We start from the raw sequence: 21425 nt of genomic DNA on the forward strand, positions 1-21425 counted from the left end.
CAGCAACAGTAGTAGCTAGTATATATTGGGCAATTGATATTATACTATATACTATTTGGCTGGCTGAGTAGGAAATAGGCCCACCTGAACCCTCTGGTTTTGCCCATGAGCAGGTACACCTAAAGTGCTGTCATTGCTTTAAGGGAGCATGATATACAAGGCTGGGCATCTAACTTTGTCTGGAAGAGGCCAAAGAAGCAAGACACTAAAAATTAAAATTGACCATGGCTCCTATTTTTTGTTTCTTATGGGCAGATAAAACTTAGTCCAGCCTTTACACAGTTCATTAGCCATACCTGCTCTTAGATAGAATCAGTGCAAATAGATTATCCTCTGCTAAATCAGTGTTGTGGCTTAGCTTGACATGTTAAATGAGAAAATAAGAGGGATGTCAGGACCCACCCCAATCCACATCTTAGGAAAACAAAAATTCTTGGAGTCAGTTCTAGTCCAAAAGGAATTTTTACTAGGACATGTTTGGTTGTGGAAATACAAGACAGGACCTGGAATTGTTTTACAGATTGAAACTTTATAAAGAGTTCCCGGTTCTACCCCCCTTTCCTCAACCCCATTTGGTCAGCCCCCCATCATTACTTCATGTCATCCCTTTCGTGGGAAAAAGGGAACTTCGGATCTTTTATGGTTATTGCCTTCTTCGTTTACAGATTCAAATGGAGACACAGGCCAGATGCCTTCTTCCCTAACCCTCCCCTTTGTTCCCCCAGTTCAAAAGGTTTCCCTTGGTCTTTGAAATAACCTAAGGCAGGCTGAATCCACATCCGCTCCTCCTTCCTTGGGAGATGGCAGAATCCAGGGGGGTGGGAGATAATGTTTTAAACATACATTTATGAATGTGATATAAATGGATTCTGACAAGGGAATAGATTTAATAAATTTTATAGTCCCCCAACTCATACATAGGTGGCTCTGGGTGGCTTACTAAATTTAAAGAACCCACCATATAAGAGAAGCCATAAAAAACCCTATCCCAACCTCAGGTCAGCAACAACACAATTCAAACAGCCACTTTATCAGGTGTGTCTCTGTTTGTGGTCCTCAGGCCTGCTGGCAAAACCATAGTTTTAGGGCTTTTGAAAAAGCAATAGGGTGGGAACCAACCCTAACTTGGGAGAGGAGGGTTGGTTAACGCAGGATGGAGAAACTGTGGACCTTTAGATGTCACAGGGTTTCAATAATGTCAACTCTAGAAAGTGTGGGCAATGAGAAGTGATGTGATCTTATTCTTACAATTACAGGTAGTTCTCGAGTTACGAGTGTAATGGAGCCTGCCCATTCCACTCATAACTTGAAAACTCGTAGAGTGAATCTTGTACCTTGAAGATCACTCCCTTGCTCGTTAAAACGCATGTGGCTCGTTAAGTGAACCTGAGGTAACTCAGGGTGGGGAAGGCCATGGAGGGCCTAGTGCTGGAACAGGCCTCCAAGGCCTCCCCGACCAAGATATCTCATGCTTCCCCCTCCCTTCCTGCCATGCTGGACTCACCTGGAAAAGATCCCTGTCCTCTCTGCCACGGTTCCTGCTGCCACCCATCTGAGGCTGGAGACGCTTCTGCAGTCCTCCTGCGGCCTGATCTGGGCTCCAGAGCCCTTTTCCAGGCCACTGCTGCCCAGATCTGAGGCCGGCGAATGCTTCCATAGCCCCCCCATGGCCCGATCCAGGCTCCGGAGGCCTTTTCCAGGCCGCTGCTGCCTGGATCTGAGGCCAGTGAATGCCTCCGTGCCCCCCCCGTGGCGCAATCTGGGGCCCGGAGGCCTTTTCCAGGCCACTGCCACCTGGATCTGAGGCCAGCAAATGCTTCTGTGTGCCCCCTGCAGCCCGATCCGGGTTCTGGAGGCTTTTTCCAGGCTGCTGCCGCCTGGAAACAGGCCACTGGAAGGCTACGTAAGCATCCCCTGGCGTTAGATGCAGGCAGCAGCAGCCTGGAAAAGGCCTCTGGAGCCCGGATCAGGCCATGGGGGGGGGGAGTGCAGAAGCATCCCCCAGCGTCAGACCCTGGCAACAGTGGCCTGGAAAAGGCGATACCCCAATCCAGCCTCTGGAGGCATATGGAAGCGTCCCCCGGCTTCGGTTCTGTTTTCTGTTGCAGAGAACAGAGGCCTAAAGTACCGTGAGATCACGCAAGATTAGTAGTGTGAGCTCTCGCCCCACTGATCTAGCATGATCTTGCATTACTTTAGGCCTCCATTCTCTGCGAATGTAGTGAAGCAGCCTGAAGCAGCCAAGAAAGCGAAAGATCTTGATCTTCGCAAGTATTGAAGGCCTGGTGCCTAAGGAGACCTGGGGCGGGGGTGGGGATGGAGGGAATAACCAGGGTGAATGTTGCAGAGCCACTGTCGTCGCTCGCTCGTAAGGGCGAACGACTGCCGTAGTACTGCTGCAATATTTGTAATTTCGGGACTTGCTCGTAAGCACTAGGGGCGCTTATCACTTAACTTTGAACGAACGTTAAGTGAACGCTTGTAACATGGGGAATATCTGTACTATAGTAGGGAACAGGTATTTTTAGACATGGATGCGCATTCAGAAATATGATTCTTCCAACTTAATATGAAGTATAACAGACTGATTTGTTTATTGTATTAAAGGTCTATCTAAAAGTCACTGTGCTATTTCACAAATTTCATGTGACCTAGTTGTTAGGTAGAGAAGGTGATAACTAGAAAAAGTTGTAACTGTGTTCTGTGTTCTTTTATTTGTTTTCAGAGCCCATCTTATCTGAGACAGATCTGGCTCTGGGCTAAGGCTCAGAAGGCACCAGCCCAGGGTGCCAAATTTTAGGAGGTGTACCAAAATTGCCAAGACTTATAAAAGAAAAACACAATAAAAAGTGAAAAGCAGTAACAGCTCACTTTATGAGGCAGTGCACCTGCTCAAGGGTTAGGTTTTATTTTGTTTCATTTCTTCAATTTCTATAGTCACCCAACTCAATCAAGTGACTCTTGGGTGACTATAGAATAATAATAATAATAATAATAATAATAATAATAATAATAATAATAATAATAATAATAATAATAATAATAATAATAATAATAATAATAATAATAATAATAATAATAATAATTTTATTTATATACCGCCCTTCTCCCGAAGGACTCAGGGCGGTGAACAGGGCAAACATATAAAAAAATACAAAAATACAAAAGTTAAAAAAGAATTAAACATATGCCCAAGCTAAAACAGTAAATACATATATTAAAAACAACAGTAAAAACCCAACCCATCCCCCATCAGGCCAAGCCGGCTTGTTCAAATAAATGCGTCTTCAGATCGCGTCGGAAGGAGCGAAGGTCGGGCGCCATCCGGAGCTCGACCGGCAACCGATTCCATAAATCCATAAATAATACAATTAAGACAATTTTTAAAAGATTAAAACAGTGAAAACACCCACAAAATACATAAGTACAAACATCAGTTGTGATGATTAATCGTCCAATTGTAAAGCCAAGTAACAGGGCCCTTAAGACACTCCAACCCCAGGGCAGGTATATAGCCAAGTTTTTAAAGCTTTGTGAAAAGCCATTCTGATCTCTGAGGGGAGACGACTTCATAAGGCAGGGGCTACAACAGGAAAAGTCTGTCTTCTTTGGCTGATGGATTTGCAGCATGTCCAATCTGTTGGATGAGATTGGACGGGTAGAAAGTCTTGGGAAAATATGGCCCCACAGGTAATCTGTAAAAAAAAATTACAATATTTCATTGTAAATGAGGTGAAAATTCTGAAAAAAAGAAAAAAAATGTCCCGGCCTAAAATTCATAAGTATAATGCTCAAACTCTCAAAGACAAAAAAAATAGAGTGTGCATTTTTGAAATTCCTAAACAAATTGGAAGAAGAGCCAATTGGGGAGGGCATAATATGACTGTGCCCTAGCCTAGGGTGCTAAAATACCTAGAACTGGCTCTGGTCAGAGAGAATATTAAACTAGAAAGTCCTGGGACATACATCAGGAAATTTTACCACCCTTGGGAATATCCTGGCATAGGTTCAGTGATTAATTTCATAATTAATTTCTATGAGAGCCCTAAAGAGTTATGGATTAAAAAGGTTTAAGCCTACTAATTTCGATGCATCTAGAGTGTTTCCGTGTCTTTTCTCCAATCTTTCCAGGGCAGTGGGCAGCCCATTGGTCATGGATCCCAACAGCATCTGTCGGAAGACCAAGCGGCTGGCAGGGAAACAGGCTGAGTTGTGCCAAACAGAACCTGAGATTGTACAAGAAGTTGCCAAAGGAGCCAGATTGGGTGTGCGTGAGTGCCAGTACCAATTCCGTTTTCGTCGTTGGAACTGCACCAGCCACAGCAAATATTTTGGGAAGATCCTACAACAGGGTGAGTGGGGCAGGGTTTGTCGCTTGGGTAGATTACTGCCCTTTGGGATTCTTCCAGAGTAAAGGGAGGGGGGGCAAGCATTTATTTTGTTCATAAAAGAAATTCAGCCAAATAGTCCTCACAATTAAAGAGAGAAGAAAAGAGAGGATACAGCGTATATTTCAGAGGTGACCAATATTGCCAGTGGGACAGAAGCTCTTACAGTATATGGAGATGATTCATTCATTCAGAAGTGAGGGGCAAGGGGAACAGAATAAATTTGCAACTCTTCTCTGCTTGCTTTGAAATTAAATTGGGCAGTAGGTGGGATGAAGACACTTGTTCACTGAATCCTTGCTGCATGCTTTGAGCTGGGCTATTCAGATAGCTCTAGGGGTTTGGGATTGATTTAGTGCTTCTGTTGGAGGCTGGGAAACAGGAACTTTCCAGTCATAACAAGCACTGTTTTTCTCTAAATTATAGTGATGTTTATTATTTTGTGTACTTCTTCAGTGGCCTTAGCTTAACAAACTATGCATTTACACTTCCAAAAGGAGCCTTTTTTAAAGCAGTTTTTTAAATCTATTTCACTCCTTGACTCACACAGCTGTTTTCAGTACTTTTAGCTCAGGGGGGAGAACAGAAATAAGAAAAAAATATTCTTTCCTGAGCACATTTGTTGAGCTATCCTCTCCGATGTCTAATTTGTAACCCCAAAGTTGCAATAATATCTCCCAGCCAGTCTGCTCAACAGATCTCCCTTTGCATCCTGCTGGGCCTTCACTTGCAGATCCACCTGTTCCTTGTATCTCCAGTCCATGCCATATAAATACATCTTCAGCCATGCCCAACGGTGGCCCTTCCGTTGCTTAACACTTCTGTTCTTTTATGTATTTTCACTTGCATTGAGGATCTTAATTAGGCATGAAGCTTCTTTGTGTCTGTGTGAAATTGTGCCTGGTTTTGGTGTATAAAAAAACCATTTGAAAATTAAGAGCATAATATCATCCCACATCCTACCATATCCCCAGATGATTAAAAAAAGATTATGTGTCTGAAATGAAGATAATGAACAAGTGCTCATTTAATTAAGACACGTAGATAAAGGTGTATGTTTATAGTAGGATATCTAGTTTTCCTGCCATTGTCTTATTCCAGATTATTTTTTCCCCAGTTTCCCAATCTAGTCTACAGCCCTGAAATTCCCTGTTGGTCTCCTCTCCAAATACCACTAATAGACAAGGAGGCAATGTAGCCATTCTAATTGACCTATCTATAAATCTGTTTTATCTTAAGTATTGGATTTGAGAATCAGCAGAAATACAAAATGCTTGGGCCTCCATACTGAGTGACCTGCATCCAGAATGACAAACAATTTTTCGTGTATTATTTAAATCATGCAGTTAAAACACTTACGCCTTCAGATACAGGGATTGTGGCTACAGGCTTCATAGAGAAGACTTAAACTGAGGCTAAAAACGTAGGTCTATTTTAAATGTGAACCCAGAAAGCATTTCAATTAATCTAGAAAACATTACTCCTAGTGAGAAGTAGCATGTAGGCTTAGGCAGTCTGAAGGCTACATTTACTACACTGATAGGAAGGGCAGAAGCTTTAATTTTTCTTCCCCTGCCATTGATCCTTTTTCAGATGAGAGAAGCCACTAACCTTGTACATGGTCACTAGTGTGGCTGGAAGCTTTATCTTCTTTTCTCTTATTAACTGATGGGAAGAAATAATCTGTCTCCCTTATTCAGGTGCAGGCTGAACAATTGGATAGTTAGAAAAAGCTGGTGGGGCACTTGAGACCTATAAAAATAGAAACAACCAAACAAAACACAGCTAAGGGTCAAAGAGGCCTAGACACTACTGATAAGCAATGTAGGATAACACTTCTAGATCTTATAGGTATCCATAAAACATATAACCTGAACATAATATCACATGATCTTTTTTCATCTGTTTTCGTGTATTCAGAGTATTAGATGTTTTATTTTCCTAAGTTGAAAATAATTCTCTAAGCCTTATCCAATGTGATTAATTGACAACATTTAATTAATTACAAGTCTTTTTAAAGACTTGTTTGAATTTTTAAAAATCCTGCAATTACTGTGTCCCTTTGCTCACATAAAGGAATGGCTCTTTTAAGATGATGCCTGTTACAACCTGTGTATGTATGAAGGATACAATAACAAAGCAAGCATGCATGCAATTTATTAATATGCAGATAAAAAGTGAATTATATAAATCACTTAATGTTTATATAATTATTTTATAAAGACTTTTGAAACTCAATTACTACTGTATTGTTTTAATAATAGAATTGGCTTCTGCATTGCATTTTGCTTCCTGCAAAAAAATATTTGCTTTGTCCAGCTCAAATCTTAGCACAGTGGTTGAATATAACAGCTCATTTAGGGGCAAAATCAGGAGTGCCTTTGACAAGTTCAGAAGAGTTTTCATAACCTTGAATTATTAGTCAGGTTACTAGGATATATGAAAGTTGTAGTATCAAAACTTGAAGGCCAATAGACTGTTGTCCTTGGATTAGAATTGGAACTCCTTGTTCCACACATTAAATTATTAAATTATTAATGTTCACACATTAAATTATTGGGGTGTTCTTGGGCAAGCCTCCTTCTTTTATTTACCTCTCAGAGAATTGGAGATGAGGTTTATATGTGTGTGTGTGTTAAAGCAGAGATCCATATATAGCATTTTGAAATCTATGGAGGAAAAGAAAGAAACTAATGAAATAATGCAGCTGGGACTGTAGATCTGAGTATCTAAGTGGGGTCCCTTGATAGTGAGGAGGAGGGGGAATTTAGCACAGGATAAACCTTTGTTGTTAGGTGAAGACCAAGAATAGGATAAGCTACTGATGATGACCAAGGAAACACCAAGAACCCTGGCTTGGCCATGCCTTGCTTATAACCATCTTTTCTCTTGAGTGGAGACAACAGATACACAGTCCTAAGGGTTGCACTTTGTTCTTTCGCAGAGTGAATGTGAGAGCATGAGAGGTACAGGCACTGCCGGGACTTTGGGGAGGGAGGCAGCAAATTATTGCTACAGGCTGAAGGTTTACTGCTGTGACATGTCTCTCTGTCCTTGTAATGAAGCAATTATGGATGCTCCTAGACAGCACAGCAGCTTTTAATAAAGCCCAAGAATGTATCCATGTCTGGGAGAGATTTACTGCCCCTCCCCCTTCTCAAAGATTCTGCTCCTACATGTCCGTGGAGCTTCCTCAGACTTCCCAGCAACTGAGAGAGCAAGCCAGGCCATAAATATGGCCAGGGAGCGTCTCTACCACCTTCACAGTGAATAGCCGCCCCCCCTTCCCTCACTGTCGACCAGAAGGTTGGCAGTTTGGCAGGTCGAATCCCGAGTGCCGCGTAACAGAGTGAGCGCCTGTTACTCGTCCCAGCTTCTGCCAACCTAGCAGTTCGAAAGCACATAAAAATGCAAGTAGAAAAATAGGGACCGCTACGGTGGGAAGGTAACAGCGTTCTGTGCGCCTTTGGCGTCTAGTCATGCCGGCCACATGACCACGGAGACGTCCTCGGACAAGCGCTGGCTCTTCGGCTTTGAAACGGAGATGAGCACCGGCCCCTAGAGTTGGAAACGACTAGCATGCATGCACCTTTACCTTTACTTTCCCTCACTCTAAGGCCAAAGAAAGCCTCCCCTTCCTTTGTCCTTCTGCCGGCAACTGCTCCTTGATCCGAGGCATTTTAACACGCATGAAACCAAAGATGCTAACCTCTGGAGGAAGACAGAGTGATAGGCAACATCTACCCAAATGCAACATTGAACTGAAGGTGTGTTCCCTAACGGGATAAAGTTAGCAGCAACAAAGAATAAGGCAGAATATAATGTCTGCCCTGCAAACGCTGCTGTGGCGAACAGGTGCAGGTAGAGCGGCAAATGCTCACTTTGGTTCGTCAGTTCACTAATTAACAGTTTACTAATTAACAGCGGGGCCGAGCCCAGCAAAAGGCAGGAACGAGAGCCAGAAAGCCACGGCGCTGGGGACGGGCGCTTCCAGGCGCTCGGGACGGGCGCCTGAAGCTACGGATGAGGAAGGCAGTGGAAATACCCGAGGAAAAAATGGCGCCCGTTCTGGCGGGACGGAAGGGGCGCGAACCCATTGGACAGCTGCAGAGATGTGGACGAGGAGCTCCGTAGGAAAGAGGCGCCGCTGCACCGCCGCACAGGGGAAAAAAAATCCCCGCTACTTGCAGCTCCTGCTGCAAGCAGCCCCTGACTGGGAAATAGAGGTAGTGAGGCGGCGGCGGGTTGCGGGTAGAGAGGAGACGGAGCCCTTGGCGGTGCGGCGCCTCTTGCTGGAATAGAGCAGAGCAAAGGAGAAATCCCTCCCGTGGCTGTGGCAGGTCCCAGCATGGCGAGGGATGCCTGGAACTCATGTCCCGCGGCGGAGGGGCGACTGGCGCCCCTCGTAAATAAAAAATCCAGATTGTTGAGACGTGAAGGGGGCTATTGCATCTTGGAATCCCACCCCCGTTGCCATTGTGTTGGTAACGAAGAAAGCAACTACAGACAATACTGTATCAGAAGCCTTCAGGGGTTGAATTGTTGCCTATCGTGACATGGCCTGCCAGTACCTCTTTGCTTTGCTCGGACATTAAGGTTATTTTTTTTTTAAAAAAAACGACTTTGCCTAATGTGTTTTCCATCTCTCTTTCCCTTTCTCAATTTACAAAACAGATATCCGGGAGACAGCCTTTGTTTATGCCATCACAGCAGCTGGTGTTAGCCATGCTGTCACCCAGGCCTGCAGCATGGGTGATCTGCTGCAGTGTGGCTGCGAGGCAATTCGGAGCAGGGCACCTCCTCTGCCACCTGCCATCATGGGATCAGAGAGCTCTGCTTGGGAATGGGGTGGCTGTGGGGATGACGTTGACTTTGGCTATGAGAAATCTCGGCAGTTCATGGATGCTAAGCGCAAGCGTGGCAAAAGTGACATTCGAACTCTTATTGACCTGCACAACAATGAAGCAGGGAGACTGGTAAGGGCTGTATTGCTTCTTCATCCTATTTTATGTGGAAACCTCTGCTGATGGGCAGCTCTGCCTCCTTCTCTGTGCATAAACCAAGATGTACTTATTTGTCTGGTCCTGTCCTTTTTAAGAGGTCCTTCTCTCTTCTGTTCCATCTTGTCTTATATGTAGACAATTTTATATGTTCTAGACCTCTTAACCTAATGTTCCTTTACGCTGCTGGGTTTCTGATCCTCTATAATTTAATAGCTAATTTTATGCATATTTGTGTGTATTTTGTTTTAAAATACTGCTTTATAAATGAGCAGAGCAGCCTTAGGTCACCAATGAAAACATATTCTCTGACAGAATAAGAAAACACTATTGTTTGCTACAGAACCATTACTTCTGTTTCAAAAATGGATAAGTGAGTAAGTGAATGCAGAGGGAGGAGAAACTACAGGAACAAATATAAAGCATTACGGGATGCTTCTGGAACATAATAGCTCAAGCTCAAAAGTGTGATTTAAGAATTTGGATCAAATACCATCCTGAACAAGATCTCTAGATGGATTTTGGCAAAACCTTATCACAACAGACTCTGATGTGATGATAGGAATATTGGGCTGTTAAAATGTCTGCTCCCATGTTTAAGACCTGTTTGGATAGTGTATTCAGTCCAAAATTAGTCTGCATCAGATGATGACTGATTCCTCTAAAATACAATTTATTTTATTATTATCTAGATTTCAGAAGCATGATGCTATAACATATCTTAACTCTCATTTTTCTTTTCTTTTTTTTAGAAAATGTAAGCCAGGAAATGCCAGTTTATTATTTTCAAGGACCATTATATTCTTGAAAAAGTATTCTGTGGACTTTTTCTGATTTTCACAGTTGAGCTGACTGGCATCACTGATATACTTCCAATATTGAGCTTAAGCATATGAAGCTTGTCAGCTCAGAAGCCAGGAAAACATTTGTGTTTCTTGTAAGATCTCAAGAAACAGCCTTTATAAAACACAACTTAGATAGCGATGCAGTCAGGCTTATATGAAATAGCAACTGATCTAATGTACTGTATTTTTTGCAAATAAAACTGAACATTAAACAAATTCAAAGCACAACTTAAATTTCTAGAACCCATATAAAATTGCTTGGGTATTGAAGTTGACCTGCTAAGTTATCTGTGGGATGTCCACATTTAAAGCACTAGCTGCCACATATTTTAAAGCTGTTGTTTTGGCAATAGGTAGAGAGATACAATTTCTGTTTTAGGAAAAGAATGCATCCATCTAACCTGAGAAGAAACTTTCTGTCTCTCTGCCTGTTCTCACTTCTTATTTAAAATAATCACCTAGGAGACTTAACTCTGATCTTACTAGTCTTGCAATTGCCCTTTTCTTCCTATTTATTGTGGCTCTCCTCCCCCTCCCCTTTCCAGGCAGTGAAGAACCACATGCGGACAGAGTGCAAGTGTCATGGCCTTTCAGGTTCCTGTGCCTTGCGCACCTGTTGGAAGAAGATGCCTCCTTTCCGGGAAGTGGGTGACCGCCTGCTTGAACGCTTTAATGGGGCTTTTAAAGTGATGGGTGGCAATGATGGCAAAACACTCATCCCTGTGGGTTGGAACATGAAACCCCCTGACCGGCAGGACCTCATCTATTCTGCTGACTCACCTGACTTCTGCATTGCTAACCGCAAGACAGGTTCGTTGGGCACACGTGGGCGAGTGTGCAATAGCACTGCCATGGACATGAGTGGCTGTGACCTGCTCTGCTGTGGACGGGGTCATCGTGAGGAAACACTGCTCCTGGAAGAGAACTGCCTTTGCCGATTTCATTGGTGCTGTGTAGTTCAGTGCCGGAAGTGCACTGTGCGCAAAGAGCTCAGTTTATGTATTTGAGTGGGTATAGGAAGAACATTGAATAAGGATGACCCAAAGCAGAAGGACGGGAATGTACCCAGCCTGCCACAGAATCCCAAGAAAGCAAGCATCGCCAAGCTGCTTAGGGTATGGGGGCATCAAGGTTATCTAGCTGGAATCAGAATAATATGCTAGAGAGACTGAGTCCATTTTGGGTTCTCAGAGCAGGTTTTTGTTGGTGGCTAATACTGTTCCTAGCACTTGACTACAACTTCCTTGTAGCAACTGCTTGGCATCTAGCACCAGGCTATGGTTTCAGAAGGTCCTACTACTCCTTGCTACGCTTGACATGTACTGAACATGGGGGATCCTGCCTTACCTGATACTCTCACGATCATTTCCAGCAGCTTGGTCCTATCTAGGCCTCTCACTATGGATTATGAACTGATTCCCTAGAGCCTAGAGAGAGATGCTGTGTTTCACTTATTAATGGATCTTTACTGTGTTTAAGAGGACAGCAGGGATTTCTCACCCAATCACCCCACCCCTTAAACTCCCTTACTTCCCTTTGGGCTGCCATTTTTTTTACAATAATAAAGTTATTTAACTCATTTTTTCAAGTGTGATTCAGGAAGTGATTACAAGTGCAATTAATATTGATTAGTAAGTAACTTAATTACTCATTTTGTTCTATTGTTCATCCAAGTAGAATGGTTAAATGATATAAAAGTGGTTTGTTCTCCCTGAAATTATGTCCTTACATTATCTTGGGAATACATCTTATAGCAAAGATGGGAAACCTTTAGGACTAAAAAATGGAAAAAAAATCATCCTTACTTGTATTAATAAATGGGAGAACAGTTTATTGCAGACTGATCTCTAATAATAGTTCTTGGGGAATTAGAAATGTTAGAGCTGGATTGTATTATATTTATGGTTAATGATGCATGGATAGGATCTGGACTGAGTTGATATTGGTAGAAGATGGCCCTGATGGAGACAACTTTTACCAAGTCAATGATCAGACAAGTGAGCCTTGGTGGAGCAGTGGGCTAATGCCTCTTTAAGTAACACCAGCTGCCTGCAATTAGTGCAGGTTCGCATCCCACCAGGCTCAAGGTTGACTCAGCCTTCCATCCTTCCGAGGTAGGTAAAATGAGGACCCAGATTGTTGGGGGCAATTAAGCTGACTTTGTAATGATGCTGCTTGGGGTGTGTGTGAAAGCTCTAATAAGCAGGCATATACATAGAATGAAGGCTACTGCTAAGCTTGTAAGCCGCCCTGAGTCTTCGGAGAAGGGCGGGATATAAATGGAATTAAAATAAAAAAAAGTGCAGCTTAAGTCTATTCTAAAAAATTGATTTGAGAAAACACTTCAGACAGACCCCTTGCTTAATTCACACAGAGACAAAATAAGGGAAACATATTCAGATTTGCAAGATTTGGTCACTACAGTTGTCCTAATAAAAGTGTTTTTTAAAATGATATAGCATTGGTTTCTCAGTGTAGTCTACCCTGTAGGGTTTACAATACCCTTGTTCTATAGTTTTACAAGTTTTACCAATCCTCACATTACAATATGAGATGAAATCCAGAGCCATCTATGCAGTCCTATGTAGCACCAATATGTGGGGGAAGAGAGAAACCTCTTCACTGATCCTTGTAAAGAACTGAATTTGTAGGGAATGTGTGTGTAAGTGCTAGAGTACTTGATTTGAGAGTGCCAAAGTTGGAAATGGTACATTTTTTTAGCAATCTGATGATTTCTTCATTGCTAACACTTTTCAAGCACCCAAACCTGTACCTATGGACACGGACATCACCAGGTGGAGTACATAAAAATAAAATTGACTATATTATTGGGACAAAGAGAGGGAAGAATCCAGTTATAAGAGCAAAGACATGATTAGGGGTGCTGGGATATATCAGCTGCAAGTTCCAAGTCAAGTTAAAGTGGAAGAACAAAGCAAACCAGTTTCCCCATATTGTACTGACCCACCATTTTCAAGAAGAACATTAGAAATCACTTTGAAAGGAGGAACTTATCAAAGACACTTAGAAAGCTTTTGGAAGAAACAAGCAGTATTATAATGACTTCTGTAAAGACCCTGAAGATGGAAATGGAGAAAACAAGGAAAGACTTCCAAAAGATTACCAAACTCAAACTGGCATGCTAAAGAATGCCAATGGATAATAAACTAGCGAATTGGAGGTCTTCTAGTGCAACTCCCTGCTCAAGCAGGAGATCCTATACCATGTCCAATGTCTTCTTAAAAAGCCTCCAGCGATTGGAGCACCCACAACTTCTGAAGCAAGCTATTCTACTGGTTAATTGTTCTCACTGTTAGGAAATTTCTCCTTAGTTATAGGTTGCTTCTCTCCTTGATTAGTTTTCATTCATTGTTTCTTGCCTTGCCTTCTGGTGCTTTGGAAAATAGGTTGACTCTTCTTCGTGGCAGTGCCTTGACTATTGGAACACTGCTATCATGTCACCCCCTAGTCCTTCTTTTCACTAGACTAGACAAACTCAGTTCCAGAATCAAGATCATTGTGACATAGTACTGTTTTATAAAGCCATAGTAAAATCACACTCACAATATGCTGACCAAAACTGGATGCAGTATTCCATAAAAGATATAAAGACTGGAAAGAGTGCAAAAAAGACCAACAAAGATTATTAGGGGTCTGGAGGCTAAAACATGAATAATAGGATTCTTCAGTATTCAAGTTTGTTGAGATCTATCTGGATCTTGAGCCTATCTTCTGGGATGTTGGTTATTTAGTGTCGTCTGCAAATTTGATGAGTACCCCTTCTATTCCATCATCTACTTCATTTATGAAGGAAGTTGAAGAGTACTGGGCCTGAAACGGAACTTTGGGGTACCTGCTTACTTCCCTCCATGTAGATGTATGTACAATACATACATTAAGGACTACATGATGAGTGTGGTTTGTCATCCAGTTACAAATCCATTTGGTTGTGATTCTGTCTTTCCAACATTTTTTTTAGCTTACCAAGAAGTAAGCTGTGATCTACTTTGTCAAATGCCTTACTGAAATCCAAGTATACTATGTCCACTGCATACCCTGATCCAGTAATATAATCACTGTCAAGGAATGAAATAAGATTTGTTTGGCATGATCTGTTTTTGACAAACCCATGTTGGCTTCTAGTTATAACTTTGCTTGCTTCTAGGTGTTCACAGATCTGTTGCTTGGTTATATTTTCTAGGATCTTCCCAAGTATTGATGTTAGACTGATTGGACTATAGTTTCCTTGATCTGGCAGCCAGGACTCAAAGGACTTGAAGATCAAACTAAGATGTAAGGAGCATATTGAAATTCTGTATAACAGAGATGTCAAAATCCAAGATAGCTTAGAAGATATTTTATATTTAAAAGAACCACAAATGTTAGAAGATGAAATTAGATCAGCACTCTGGTCATTTCATTTCCAAGTTAGAAGGCTACGGCAATTGCTGCAATATCTATAGAAATATGGTAAGTAATTGGTAAAGGCTCTAATCAAACTGTTAGCAAATCTAAAGAAGAAGATAATGGACAACAGATTGGAAAAGGTCAGTCTACTTTCCAATATCAAAAAAGGGAGTTTAGTAGAACATGCAAACTATCATGCAACATCCCTAAGTTTACATACTAGCAGATGTTATGGTAAAGATTGTACAACATCAATTAGAGTTCTACAAGGAAAGAGATGTCAGATATTCAACCTGGTTTTAGAAAATACCAGGAAACAAAAGACATTATTGTTCATGCACACCAGGTAACTGAGGAAGACAAAGAATACCAAAAGATATGTGCTTCACTGATTATAGAAAGGCCTTTGATTATGTTGACTATGTCAACCATGTCAGCTGTGGAATGTTCCTAGAACATTTCATTGTCCTCATGCAAAACTCATCCATAGGATAGGAAACAACAATCCAGGCAAATCTTGGTGAAACAGACAGGCTTAAAATTGGCAAAGGAGTGAGACAATGTTTTATAAGCTCTCCTTACTTATTCCGTCTAAGTCTGCTGAATATATATTAAAGAAGACTAGATTGGAAGAAGATCATGATCTACAAATTGAAGAAAAAACTTCAGTAAGTTACATTACCCTCCCGACTATGGTAACTGAAAATGCAAATGGTTTTTGAGCTCTAGTAACGAAAATCAAGGAGTACATCAAACAGTAGAACTAAGCTTAAACGTAAAGAAAACTAAAGTAATGACAACTGGTAGAGTAATGGCCTTAGAACTGGCAATGAAGATACAGAAATGGGAGATAGCTTCTGCCTTTTAGGACTGACTATCCACAGTAAAGGAATCAATAGTCCAGAAAGACTAAAAAAAATTAAAAAGGTAGTACTGAGCATTCATTCGGTGACCATTGAAAGATATGAAGGCACTGTAAAAAGGAGACTTACTACCAAATCTCAAAGTTACGACCATCGCAGCATTCCCCATGATCATATGATGGCAATTTGGGCATCTGGCAACTGTCATATATTTACGATGTTCACGGCATCCTGCAGATGCGTGTTCATCATTTGCAACCTCCATAGCCAGCTTCCAAAAAGCAAAATCAGTGGGGAAGCCGCAGGAAGTTGCAAGTCACAGTCATGTGAAGTTGTGCTGAGCGACTCTTGGTGATTTGCTTAATATTCATTTTTATAGTATTTAACTTTTAATGTGAATTTTATATTTTTAATGTTTTTATATTTACTGTTTTATTTGGCTGTTGTTTTATTCGACGCCACTCAGAGTTGCTTTTTGTAAGATATAAATTTGATCAATAAATAATGACCACAGTTGGAACTGATGAACTGCTGTTGTGGGTGCAGTCACATATTGTTTCACTATATGACTACACCACCTAGCTATTGAATTGTTGTGGTTAGTAATGAGGACTACCTGTATAAAATAAAACCAAACTGATTACAGAGTAGGGAAGGTATAGCAACCAGTTTTAGAATGAACAACGAAAAATAAACAACGAAGATATTGAAATAGCTTCTGCCTTTTAGGATAGACTATCCTATCAATAAAAGGGATGTGGTGGCTCAGTGGGTTAGGACGCTGAGCTTGTCGATCAGAAGGTCAGCAGTTTGGCGGGTCAAATCCTGAGTGCCATGTAACAGAGTGAGTGCTTGTTACTCGTCCCAGCTTCTGCCAACCTAGCAGTTCGAAAGCACGTAAAAATGCAAGTAGAAAAATAGGGACCACTACGGTGGGAAGGTAACAGCGTTCTGTGCGCCTTTGGCGTCTAGTCATGCCGGCCACATGACCACGGAGATGTCCTCAGACAAGCGCTGGCTCTTTGGCTTTGAAACGGAGATGAGCACCGGCCCATAGAGTCGGAAACGACTAGCACGCATGTGCGGGGGAACCTTTACCTTTACCTTTTTATCCTATCAATAGTAAAGAATTGACGGTAAGGTAGTTGGTGCAGATAAGCATTGGTTAAGGTAGCAATGAAGGGTTTGGAAAAGACACTCAGATACGATGTGCCTATATCTACAAACATTAGAATCATGCAATGGTTTTCCCTGTGACATTATGAAAGTGAAAGTTGAAGAAGTCAGAGTATGATGTTTTCCAACTTTGGTATTGAAGAAGACTCCTAAGAATATCAGGGATAACCAAGAAAACAAACCAATGAATTAGATAAAAAAACAGCTAGATAATTTGAGCTTGGAGAATCCAGAATTCTCAAAGCTCAAATTATTGTATTTTGGCCACATTATACAGTACCAAGATTTGGCTCTTTTGAGAAGTTTATAATTTGGGAGAAGTGGAAAGGAGGAGAGGAAAAGGACAACCAGCAGCATGGTGAATGAACTTGATTACAGTGGTGATAGATTTTCACTGGAAAACCTGAAGAGCCAAGCTGGGGACACATCGTACTGAAAATGGTCTGAGTGATTGCTGAGAGTAGACACCAACTTAATAGTACACAAGCAATCAATCACTGTATCCTCTTAGGCTAAGCTTAAAGTAATGTACATGTGTGGTTATGGGAGATTCTCAAGTACTTTAGCAACTGAGAAACAGCAGACATCAAAGTACATAACAGAGAAATTATATGCCAAAAGTATTTTGACATTTGAGCCTTCTAATACTGCTCTAGGGGCATCCATTTGAATCACTTCTCTTTGATTCTTCTGTCCTTTTCTCATTTACTACTTTCCTCAATAAGAATGAAACTATATTCTCTCTCTGTTTCTCTCCCCTCCACTTTTCTTTCTGTTTCTCACAAATGGAGATGTTTTCCCCTGGGTATTTTTAATGAACATTTGGAAAATATTTTTTCTCCCACAAGAGGGCACCAAGGGATTAACTTAAGACAACTTTGCCTGCATTAGGAAGTGAGCATCTCCATTATAATGTGTATGTGAAGGCTGACAGGAGAAGGCAAGATAAAGTCTGCCTTATAGTGTAAATCAATAGGACTCGGAAGTGTTTTTCTGTCCTCTGCTTCCATTTTATAGATAAAAGCTGTTTTAATTTGATTAAACATATATCTCAAAGGATTTGGGTCTCTACTTCTGAGTCTCTTTTTCTTTTCTTTTCTTTTCATGATAATGTTCCTTAATGTCCCTAGTGTGACACTGTTCATTTATGGTTGGCACGACCTTATTTCTAAGAAATGTGCCAACTTTGGCTCAGTAACTTTATGGGGAGAAACCTTCTTAGTAATGTACAGGATACAACAGCAGTGAGAGCCTTCGAGGGAAATCTAATCGGTGCATATCTGGTAGTTTGTGGGCTACATGTGAGTTGGGTTGATGAGTGAGCTCAAAACATCCACAGGCCAGCCATATATACAGGATCCATTAGAGCAGGCATGTCAAACTTGTGACATCACGTGACGTCACGCGACATATCAGAACTTTTTTCCATTGCCGAAAATGGGATGGGCGCGGTTTCTCCGTGACGCTCCGGCCCGCGGGCCGGCAGTTTGACACTTCTGCATTAGAGGAAAGACACATAATTCCAACACTATATTTTAGGTCAAAACAGATAATTGTTGTTGTTGTTAGCTGCGAAGTTGTGTCCGACCCATCGCGACCCCATGGACAACGTTCCTCCAGGCCTTCCTGTCCTCTACCATCTTCTGGAGTCCATTTAAGCTCACTCCTACTGCTTCAGTGACTCCATCCAGCCACCTCATTCTCTGTCGTCCCATTTTTCCATTGCCCTCAATCTTTTCCAGCATTAGGCACTTCTCCAGTGAGTCCTTCCTTCTCTTTAGGTGGCCAAAGTATTTGAGTTTCAACTTCAGGATCTGTGCTTCTAAGGAGCAGTCAGCGTTGATCTCCTCTAGGACTGACTGGTTTGAATGCCTTGCAGTCCAAGGGACTTGCAGGAGTCTTCTCCAGCACCATAGTTCAAAGGCCTCAATTCTTATGGTCCAACTTTCACAGACATACATTGCAACTGGGAAAACCATGGCCTTGACTATATGAAAACAGATAATAGTGATAATATAATGAAGCCCCCACCCCAACATATGATATGACTGCTAAATGGAGGGGAAATTGTGTTCATATGGGGTACCCTGTCACATATGAACACGAATATTTATGAGTAGGTAAGCAGAGAGTCACAAGGACTGTGCTGTCTTTGTCCTCTGTTGGTTCATTGCTTCCTCCATGCTAAGTCAGGCTGCATGGATGGGATAACTTAGTGAAGTTATGGTAGGATAAGAACATCTGATTCTCTCAAAGTGGAGCCATGTGTCAGCCTTACCACAACACAAGCAGATAATGAGAGGTTTCTTTCAGTATGGTAGGAGCAGCAGAAGGGGCTTCTCTGGCCTTTTTTACCCCCAGAATTCCTCAAAGGGGTCAGTGCAGGTCACGCTAAAGCTTCCCCAACTTCATTCTCATCCAGTTTGGATTGTGCTGTCATTCATTTTTAAGATTTTGATAGGCTCTTGGATCCACCTGTTAATAAACCTCTCAGATTCCACGGTTAAAGCTCCAAGAATAGATTATCCTTTTTGTGCCTAGAACAACCAACCCAGGACACAGAAGCAATTTATTTGAATATGTTGCAATACCATATGTATCCTATAATTACATTAAATACATGTGAGCTAAATCTTATATTGGTGCTGGAGAAGACTCCTGCGAGTCCCTTGGACTGCAAGGTGATCAAACCGGTCAGACCTAGAGATCAACCCTGACTGCTCTTTAGAAGGCCAGACCTTGAAGCTAAAACTCAAATAATTTGGCCACTTAATGAGAAGGAAAGACTCACTGGAGAAGAGCCTAATACTGGGAAAGGTTGAGGGCAAGAGAAGAAAGGGACAACAGAGAATGAGGTGGGTGGATGGAGTCACTGAAGCAGTAGGCGTGAGCTTAAATGGACTCCAGAAGATGGTAGAGGACAGGAAGGCCTGGAGGATCATTGTCCATAGGGTTGCGATGGGTCGGACATGACTTCGCAGCTAACAACAACAAAAATCTTATATAAATTGCAGTGGTAGAACTGAAAATCCACTTGTTTCATTTTTATTTTTTATTTTGCAAAGAAAGAACAGGGAGGTGGTCAAAAAAATGTTACTCACTCACTTTTAGCTCTTGTCCACCAACACGTGCTTCAGCTTTATCCACCAGTTATAGGTAATATGGCTCTTAGTACATTACTCCTATGGAAAGGCAGTACAAGGAACAAATAAAAAAAGTGGTAATGTTTGATACAGCAAGTATTTCCCAAAGTGGAAGGACAGTGCAACTGCCTTGGTTCTGTTCTGTTGGGTAGGTCCTAGAACCTCTCCTCCCTAGGAAGCTGCTAGAGGTTAAAACAAAAAAAGTAACATACGTGGGAATAATATGTGAGAAGGTTTGGAATGATTATAGCCTGTTATTTGGTTCTACTTTCAGAACTCTTACTCATTTTTAACCCATAGGTTGTTACAAATGAAAATACACAACACAGTATCCTATTAGGTAAAGGTAAAGGTTTCCCCGCACATGTGTGCTAGTCGTTTCCGACTCTAGGGGCCGGTGCTCATCTCCGTTTCAAAGCCGAAGAGCCAGCGCTTGTCTGAGGACGTCTCCGTGGTCATGTGGCCAGCATGACTAGACGCCAAAGGCGCACGGAATGCTGTTACCTTCCCACCGTAGTGCTCCCTATTTTTCTACTTGCATTTTTACGTGCTTTCGAACTGCTAGGTTGGCAGAAGCTGGGACGAGTAACAGGCGCTCACTCTGTTACGCGGCACTCGGGATTCGACCCGCCAAACTGCCGACCTTCTGATCGACAAGCTCAGTGTCCTAACCCACTGAGCCACCGCGTCCCTTCAGTATCCTATTACAAGTATTTAAATAATAAAAATGCAAAAATAGAAATCCATCTGATGAGTTAGCATATTACTTCTGTTTTAAACTGGACTCTTCAATTTACGAGATTCAGTAAACTGCAACTGGGCGAGATTCATATAACATACTAAACCATGAATCGTGATGCATCAATCATGGTTTACAAGCTGTTCTCAATGAGCACGTATCATTAGGCTTTGATGTGATGCATAAAACTGAGTTTGAGGCCAATCTCTGCAGCTGTTTAAAAACGGACCTATATCTGGGTAATTTTATTAAGATGGGTCTGATCAAGACTTGGGACTTTGTTCTCCCCTATTCTGCAATGGTTTAGCTAATTTTTTTTTTTAAAAAAATTAATTCCATTTATACCCCGCCCTTCTCCGAAGACTCAGGGCGGCTTACAAGCTTAGCAGTAGCCTTCATTCTGTGTATATGCCTGCTTATTAGGGCTTTCACACACACACCCCCAAGCAGCATTATTACAAAGTCAGCTTAATTGCCCCCAACAATCTGGGTCCTCATGGACCCTAAATGGGAGCAAAGTGGTCTTTTTTTTTAAACTTTCACTCTGTAAATCTTACTGGGTTCAGTTACCTTTCCTTTCCTTTTCTGCAGAGAAGCTAAACAGAAATTGAGCCAACAAAGCATTTTGGTTGGCATATCTTTATATGGTTGACCTATCTGAGAAAATATGTTTTCCAAATCCCACACAGATAAACAAATTTGCAGTAATTATCTACGTTTTGTCATCCTAAGTTAAAAAATAAAAATAAAAACAGGAAGCAAGGGATTGGCAGGTATATGTACTTAATTTCATCTGCGCTTCTGCTCAAAATTGTACTCCTATCAAGCTATTTCTCTTACAGTTAAAAATAAAGATTATTGATG

The 21425-nt window shown here is 41.7% G+C and overlaps 1 protein-coding gene across 1 annotated transcript; it reads left to right on the forward strand.

Moving 5' to 3' along the window:
* Positions 1–4138: 4138 nt before the first annotated feature.
* WNT6 (Wnt family member 6) lies at positions 4139–11240 on the forward strand (the record flags this gene model as incomplete). The annotated part of the gene is made up of 3 exons (XM_081316920.1): positions 4139–4352; positions 9063–9364; positions 10779–11240. Exons 1-3 carry the CDS (start codon positions 4154–4156, stop codon positions 11238–11240), a joined length of 963 nt encoding a protein of 320 aa, XP_081173046.1. The 5' UTR covers positions 4139–4153.
* Between the last annotated feature and the right edge of the window lie 10185 nt (positions 11241–21425).

This window comes from Vipera berus (assembly GCF_964194415.1).
Source record: "Vipera berus genome assembly, chromosome: 1".
NCBI lineage: Eukaryota > Metazoa > Chordata > Lepidosauria > Squamata > Viperidae > Vipera > Vipera berus.